This window comes from Belonocnema kinseyi, chromosome 8 (genome assembly GCF_010883055.1).
Source record: "Belonocnema kinseyi isolate 2016_QV_RU_SX_M_011 chromosome 8, B_treatae_v1, whole genome shotgun sequence".
In the NCBI taxonomy this organism is placed as follows: domain Eukaryota; kingdom Metazoa; phylum Arthropoda; class Insecta; order Hymenoptera; family Cynipidae; genus Belonocnema; species Belonocnema kinseyi.
Window position 1 is genome coordinate 120,542,093 of NC_046664.1, and position 8,624 is coordinate 120,550,716.

General features: G+C 36.7%; 1 protein-coding gene across 1 annotated transcript in view; it reads left to right on the forward strand.

Annotated features, from left to right (window-relative positions):
• LOC117178298 (dachshund homolog 2) overlaps window positions 1-4,993 on the forward strand; it is a 1,316,001-nt gene extending 1,311,008 nt beyond the window's left edge. Inside the window, exon 12 of the mRNA XM_033369665.1 lies at window positions 3,055-4,993. Within this exon, the coding sequence (XP_033225556.1) occupies window positions 3,055-3,107 (53 nt within the window). The 3' untranslated portion in view covers window positions 3,108-4,993. The remainder of the gene's footprint in view (window positions 1-3,054) is intronic.
• Window positions 4,994-8,624: the final 3,631 nt, after the last annotated feature.

Here is an 8,624-nt window from a genome sequence, read left to right on the forward strand (position 1 = left end):
CCGGTACCTCTAAAAATTTTTCAATGTACCTTTACCGAGGTTCTGGTGGTTGGGAACCCACCTTAAGCTGTAGGCCCCCCCCATCGTGTAATTGACTGTAACCCAGTCCGTCAATGGTGGGGTAAAAACCAGACTTTGTCCAATGTGTCTGAACAGACTGTTCTCATCAGATCACTTGATGGCATTATAAAAATGCGTCCATGACTCATGATATATACCGGGACAACCCCGTGCAAAATGATCAAATAAAAATCCAACTGTAACCAAAAGTGCCTTCGACATATTGGACAGTATAAGCCTGTGACAACATTTCAACACAGAAATGTTTTTTACTATAATAATAAGCCTCGGTGGCTCAGTTGGTTAGAAACTTGGACTTCACCTCAGAGGTCCGGGGTTCGATCCCTGAGCCTGTACCTCTGAAAATTTTTCAATGTACCTTCACCGAGGTTCTGGTGGTTCGGAACCCACCTTAAGCTGTAGGTCCCTCCATCGTGTACTTGACTGCAACCCAGTCCGTCAATGATGGGGTAAAAACCAGGCTTTGTCCTACATGTCTGGGCAGACTGCTCTCATCAGATCACTTGCTTACATTATAAAAATGCGTCCGTGACTGATGATATATACCGGGAGAGCCCCGTGCAAAATGATCAAATAAAAATCCAACTCCAACCAAAAATGCCTTCGACATATTGGGCAGTATAAGCCTGTGACAACATTTCGCCACAGAAATGTTTTATAAGGATATGAAATTACACGATAGGGGGACCTACAACTTAAGGTGGGTTCCGAACCACCAGAACCTCGGTAAAGGTACATTGAAAAATTTCCAGAGGTACCTAGACATATTGGACAAAGCCTGGTTTTTACCCCACCATTGACGGACTGGGTTGCAGTCAAGTATATGATGGGGGGACCTACAGCTTAAGGTGGGTTCCGAACCACCAGAACCTTGGTAAAGCTACATTGAAAAATTTCCAGAGGTACTGGCTCAGGGATCGAACCCTGGACCTCTGAGGTGAAGTCCGAGTGTCTTACCAACTGAGCCACCGAGGCTCAGGCTCAAGCTCATTATAATATTATAATGTTTATAAAGTTATAATATTATATTAGTAATGGTATTATAATTTTTTTTTTTTATTTCAATGAATAGCACAATAATAATATTTTTATAATTATAGTACTCATAATCATAATAAAATTGCGATGGTAATATTTTTCTATGATCTTCTATAATAGTATTATAATACTATAATCATAGTATTGTAGTATAACATTATTTGTTCTTGTTATTTGTATAATCTAGATTAATTTGTTATTCTGACATTGCTGTGCCATAGTACTATTGAAATAATGTTAGCATAGATTAAGAATTGAAATATAATGTAACGCTGGAGTGCGGAGAGACAGAGCGAGTCCAGCAGTCCGATTATTCTTCGGGGAGATCATACATTGCGAGTGGGCGTCTGGCGCGGCTTCGCCGCGCCAGCCGCCCACTCCCGTGCATTGGATCTCACGAGAGGGGGCGATGGTTGGGGCCCCCTCATCCCTACCCCTTTTTTTTTTATCGTCGTCACTCGGCATGGAGCTACCACCAGCCTACGACGTATTCGCCTGCTCACTCGTTCTACAACACTCTCGCTTCTTTAGCTCTGTCATCCTAAGAGTAGACGGAAATAAAAGAAACTTCACGAGGGAAATCAGCTTTCTCCATTCATCACCAAAATATTCTTTCCTTTTTAGGACAACATTTCAAACGTAGAAAAGATAAAGTACCTCCGGGTACTTGATCAGAAGTCTTTTTCTGGAGCGTCAGTGCGTTAAGATCTTGTCCTCCTGCCTGGTCGCCGACGAAATAACTTCACCGAGGCATTTCATCTCTATTTGAACGCGTACGGTTCAACTACCTCCACCGGCACTCTACTAGATGACACCACGACCATCGCACCACATAATATATCAATATTTAAGGATTTGGATGGGGAAGAAGAACGGCAACCGTTGTCAACCCATTGCGCGTTTCGATGCTCTTCGTTACGAGGCAGAGATAGAAAGACTCCGCAATGATGGCTACCGCACGGCGCCGACGATTGAAGACGCTCCGCAGGCAACCGTAGAAGCGATTACGCCTGGGAAGGCGTTCGTGCCGTGCCAGATAAGTGACGCTTTCACGCCGGTCACAAGACTATCAGCACTTTCACGAGCGGGTTAACATTGCCGATGATGAATTTAGCGTATCCCGGAGATTTTGAGGCACAAGAGCCCACCTTGCGACAACGGGAAGATATAAACTTTGTGATGAACAAATTTTTTAAGGAAATGATGAAACCATCTACTTCCCCTCACATATGAGCATTGAATTATGAAGCGGGTTAACGTATGGAAACAGTTCCTAAAGTCGGCCGGAAAACGGACATACTTGCACCCGGCAAAAGTCAGAAGGACGTGCCAAGCGGAATGCAAGCGTTAGACGCTTGAATTCTACAGACGCAAGGATTTATTTATACTGAACCGCTTCCAGCATCTCACACGAAGAAGGTAACGTGCCAGAGGAGGCACACCACAGGCCCTTTTCAGGGCCACCAAATCATTTGAACGAAGGATATCTTTTGAAACAACACAAATCTGCACTGACATCCTTCCTCCAGCGGTCTACGACCTGAATAGTTTGCCACCACTCACCGACCTAACAAATCCCAGTGTCACATGGCTGATGTTTTGTAGAATTTCAAAATGTTCTATTTTTTGTAGTCGCTGAAATAAATTTATCTATGTTATATAAAAATTTCGGTCATTTCAGTGAATTAAAATTTATATTTACTATACAAATTCGAACTTAAAATGTTTTCATGTACCCAGTAGAAGAAAGATTTTGGAACAAATTAATGACTAGTTCCTCAACATTCACCTTTGTCAATGTATCAGTTAATTTCTACAATAACAGCGATAATACATTGAAACTGTGGTGATCGTAAAGATAAAATTGTTGCTATATCTATAACATGATATTGAGCTGTCCACATAATCTTATTTATTTATTTTTTTTGGTTACAGATGCACGTGCGGGTTACTACAAAAACTCCGTTCTATTTACAAGTGCAACCTAGATGAGGCTGGATTACGCGTGATAATCACTATTGCGTATTGTCAGAAATGAAATATCGATGCCGAGTAACTCGATCATAGGCTAACTTCAAATAAATCGAACAAGCTGGGGTAGTATTAAGTGATCCTTCGAAGGCTTCTTGAGTCAAAGACTAGAAGAGAATTTTCTAGGAAAAGCCTGGATTGTGGCTTTCAGTGATATAACGGTCGTGCGAGTGTTCCATGAAGAAGATTGGCACGAACTAGAATTTCCAATAAAGCAAGCGATCAAGATATAAACTTTCAGTGGTAAAGAGATGGCTTTGTACGAACAAGATTCGAATAATCATTTAGGTTTTATCATGAAACAAGAAATAAAGAAATAATGCCGTCATGCTCTATCCCCTGCGATTGAGAAGGCGTAGTTAGATCGTTAGTTGAGAACCCTATTCTCGTCTGGTCCACCAGAATCGTTTACTTAAGCAACAAAGATAGAGTGCAGAGTAAAACTCGTGGCTGAGCTGTAGAGTTATTAGGTTCGTGAATTTATAAAAAGAAAAAAAACGTGTCAAAACGATGGAGGCATATCAAAGATGCATATAAAATCCATCGTTACCTATTTCGCGATTCCTCGTGTTTTGTACTATGCTGTTTTCTCGTCCTTAGATACGAGGAATCGCTGAAATCTTTTCAAAGTACTCTAAACGCTCGAAAATTTCAAACTCAAGTGGCCATAAGTAAAGAAAAAAGAAGACAACTTGTAACACCAGATGCGCTAGTGTTTTGCCTCTCTTTATTCGAAAATTCACGTTTCGACATCGTGCTCTCTATACATTTATAAACATGCATTAAAAATGTAGAAAAAGAAAGCGAAAGAGATTAAAGGAAAAGAAGTGGAGCGAAAAAATAGATATTTATAAAGACCGTTTGAGAGTGTTTGCGAGGCGTATATGCATTTCTAGAGGCATACCTATCCTATATAGAATGAGAAACTATTTAATTATTACTTTTAGAAGCACTACCAGCAGCTCGTTGTAGCCATTACCGAGCGCGAAAAACGTTCGACCAATCGTCACTGCACCTCATTCTCCAGCAAAGAATATTGTAACGCTGAAAATAGAAACTGAGTTTTAGATGGAATTTAAGGTTGGTAATATTTGTTTTTTCAGATCTCTCTGATCACATAAGTTATGGGCCTAGAAACGGAATGTAACCTCATTCTGCCCATGTATGCAATTGGTGCGATTCTTCAAGTAAGATATTTTGGAACAATTATTAGATCATCTGAAAATTGATTTCTCTTATAAAATAAAAACATTGCAATATTCGTCCTGGATAAACCATTATGAGGAGTGAATTCGAACTTCCTAGTAGGGCTTTTGTAACATCCAAAGTAAATCGGCCCCTTTCAAACTGGCATGACGTGACGTCAATCTAATCGCGGTTCTCGAAAACTGTAATATAGCAACGACGGATGACTTGTAGCATCTTGAACCTAACACTTTATTTATATGAATAACAACTTAGTCATTTATCGACCGAGTAAGTCTAATCCATGTGCATGTGTCTCCCGTTACAATTTACGTATTATGTACAATCCTCTCGCGGTAAAATATTTTCGTGTTTGAACAAATATTTACAATAAATAGAAAGGCAAAAGAAAAAGGTTATAAAAAAGGAAAAGCAGTTATTTTCCACGAAAAATATTAGTCGGAGGTGCTTGCGTATGTAAGATCCATGTACAAAGTCTTTCACCCGCAAGTTTCTTGTGTTGCAAAATTCACATATTCATATTGTCTAGATACTGGCTAATTCTATTACAAGGCGTTAACTTTAGATTCAAAAATTTAATCACCGATGGCTGCTCCGTATTCCCCATTATCATACATGTAGACTAGGGTGGTCTAAAAAGCATTTTTTTACTCTCGAGGTCAACTCACCCCCCCCCCCCAGTTTCTATTTCCGGAAAAAAAATCCGTATTTTTTTTTAGAAATTCAAATTTGAATAGTACTTCAAAATTATGTTTAATTAAAATGGAGAAATCTTGGATTTTCGAAAAATGGAACTCATACTTAAGGGTTTTATCGAAACGTGCCAAATTTTTTAGGAATTGAAGAGGAGTGTTTACAAAATAAAAGCGTAATAATAACTTTTATTTTTATCTGGCCCTTATCCCCCCGTACCAGTTTCATAAATAAAAGTTATTAGTATGCTTTTATTTTGTAGGTACTCCTCTTCAATCCCTAACGAACTTGGCACATTTCAATCAAATTCTAAATTATGAGTTCTATTCTTCGAAAATCCAAGTTTTCCCCATTTTATTTAAATTAAATTTTGAAGTCCCCGGGGGCACGTGTAATATTTGAATTTCAGAAAAATGACATATTTTCTTTCTCCGGAAATGGAAACCTTGAGGGGAAGGGCTGACTTGCCTTATAGCTCGAAAAGCGTTTTTTGGGACACCCTATAATGTACAGTGTAAACACCGAAAAAGCCACAGCAACACGCCTATGAACATATGCAAACTACGAAGTATATATACAGTGAAACTCTAATACTGTACCGATTCTGGGGCCAACCTTGGTGGGAATTACCCAGGTAGAGGGCCATTTCGTAGAAAATGCTTTTATTTCTTCACGCCAGAGCGACCGCCGTTCACCCCGCGCCTTTCCTTTTACGCCCCCTTGCGATGCGGCGTCAATTCTGGGAAGAACTCTGTCAGGGAGCCCCATATCTAGAGTTCATATTGCGTAGTTTACATACATATACACTATTTTCCACGCATTAAAAGGTCAATCTCCGAGGGAAAACAATTCTCTTGTCCCATCGTATTTCGTTTATTCTTCTAGATGCCGAAAATTCGAGGACTCAAAGAGAAGATGCAAAAAAGACTGGCAACTTGTTAAATTTTCGTCATGGCCGAAAGTACTTTCGTCAGCCCATGAAATTGTGATTCCGCGATTGGATCAGTTGTACGAGATATTATCAAGACACAAAGTGTACTCATGTAATTCAGCATTACTATATATAAATAAATAGTTGTTATTGTAAGTCTTGTGTTGCGTTATTGTATATTTCATTTCCGAAGTAAGTTGTTAATGCAAAAGAAGAAAATAATTATATCTTTATATATTTCATATTCAAGGTCGATGGAACTAAGCCCTAACCTCAGCATTGAATCGCCTCATGTTTCTCGTTATATAATATAGAATTACATCTTTTGTATAGATGCACAAGAACTACTCCTACTTTGAATCAAATAAGTATTGAGTGTAAAAAATTGGTTAATTGGAATAATTAAAAAAAAATGATTTCTCTTATGCGCATCCGAGCATTCGGAAAAATGGTTTCACACAAAAAGTATTTGAAATAGTTTACTTACGTATGGTGCATAAACTTTTTTCAAGCTTGATACTTCCCGAGAAAATCACTGATTTGAGTCACAGAACACAATGCATTAGAAAAGGTTTGTTGTGTAACCTTAATTATTTTCAGAATTATTAAATCGGGTACCTTCGGGCTTCCAACAAGACGTTGCAAAGGAGTAGGGGTGTGACCAAAATTATACCTGTAGAGAGTTATCAGGGTGCCTTGCTGCTTCTAGAAGGTTGAAAACCGAAATTGTGTACTCTTATTGGGTCTTCAACTTTTGTTTAAAATATTTGCCGAAATATGATGTATTTACCAAGGTAAATGTGAAAAACCATGACTTTTATGGGTTTTACATAGTTTTCATCATAACACTCAAATTTACGCCCAATTGCACTATGATTTTCGGAATCATTGCTTTGAAATAATTTAGTAAATGAAGTTTCCAAAAAAATCGGCGCTAAATGCTATTGGGAAGTAGACCCCAGACTTGATTAAAAACAAGAGAAGGTCGTAAGTATTTAGCAAAAAATGAGGAAATTTAATTTCAAGGTTAAGGACCTTTCGAAAATGTACACACTTACAATAGAAAAAGCATAAAGTGTGTGAGTGTGGGGGGGGGGGGGTAAATGAAAGGAAAATTAAAAAAATTTTTTTAAACGACTGTTTAGGGCCTGAATCCGTCATCATGATTAGAATGAATCGAAAGTAAATGGTCATCACGCGAAAATATAGTTATTGGAATCCTAAAAAAATAGAATACATTCGGTACCGACCAATATGAAGCTTCTTTATTCGTGGTCGATAAATATGGTACAGAATTTCTTGTTTATCGAGCTTTAAAGTTTTCGTGCCTTAAAATTTTTTTTAATTCCTGGAGATTAAGAAAGTCCTTTTAATTTTTTTCGAATTTATACTAGTAATTTTTTAAAAAATTATTCCGATTTAATTTATCCCTATTTTCGGACGAAAAAGCTGTTTAAATAAAAAATTATTTTTTCGCATGCTTGTGATGAATAATATATAAGAATCAATAATAAATTATTAACAATTATATAATAATTAATTATTACATTTTCCGGTCGATGCTTGAAAAAGGAGGCCGAAAAACTCCGTTCTCTTAATGTTTTGCCTTCGTTTTTCGCGTATTTACCACTAGGGCTCCTTGTCAAATGCTCGAAATTTATTGAAACTGCTAAAAATATTTGTACATTTTTAATATACATTACATGTATATTAAATTTGGTACAGATTTTTTTAACAATCTACACAAGGGTATATAAAATAATAATACGAGCTTGCAGTATGCTGACACTTGCCGGAAAGATGTTTAATTGATAATTGGAACTATTTTTTCAAATTTCGATCACGTTTTCGAGGCAAAAATGTTAAATATCTAGAAAATGATGCGATTTGTGATGAAATTTTACGGAAACTTCTTTGTTTAAAACAAAAAAATCTACAAAATTCATGTTTTTTATCTTAAATTTCTTTTATTATTGCAAAATTATCGAAAATATATTTATTTTTCTTTAAAAAAAGTAATGTTCAACAATCGACATAATTTGTTATTTGCAATTATTTTAGACACGCGGATCTGAGGTAATTGTAAACTTGAAGCTTTCAACTTTCTTTTAAAATAAATAGGGTAAATTCCTTAAAAGTCTGTAGCTAGTAAACTATGGATCCTAAATTGATTAAACCGCATCAATGGAAAGCTATAAATGTTCAATTTCAAATTTAATTATATCAGATACGTTAAAAAAATTTATAAACAATTACACAGGCCCACAAAAAAACAAAAGTGTCTGCGTAATTGACCAGACCTATATATTCTTATGTATTTTTCGACGCTGAATCCGAATTTGCCAGAAAAAAGTAGGGTCCAGCTACTTTTTTATGGGGTTTTGATCGAAAAAACTCATTTTTTACGGTTTTTTCATGGCTTTTTTTAAATAAAAAAAAAATAAAGAAAATTTTTATTTTTTTGACTTCAGGATCGAATTCTACGGGAAAAAATACATCGAAAACCATGTTTTGATTTTTTTTTTTACAAAAATTTCAACCTACAATACGGCGATGAAAAGGCAGAAAATCGCGAAAAGTGAAAATTTGCTTCAAATTTGATTAAAATGACATTAAAATCAAGTTTTACGATTTTAAACCGATT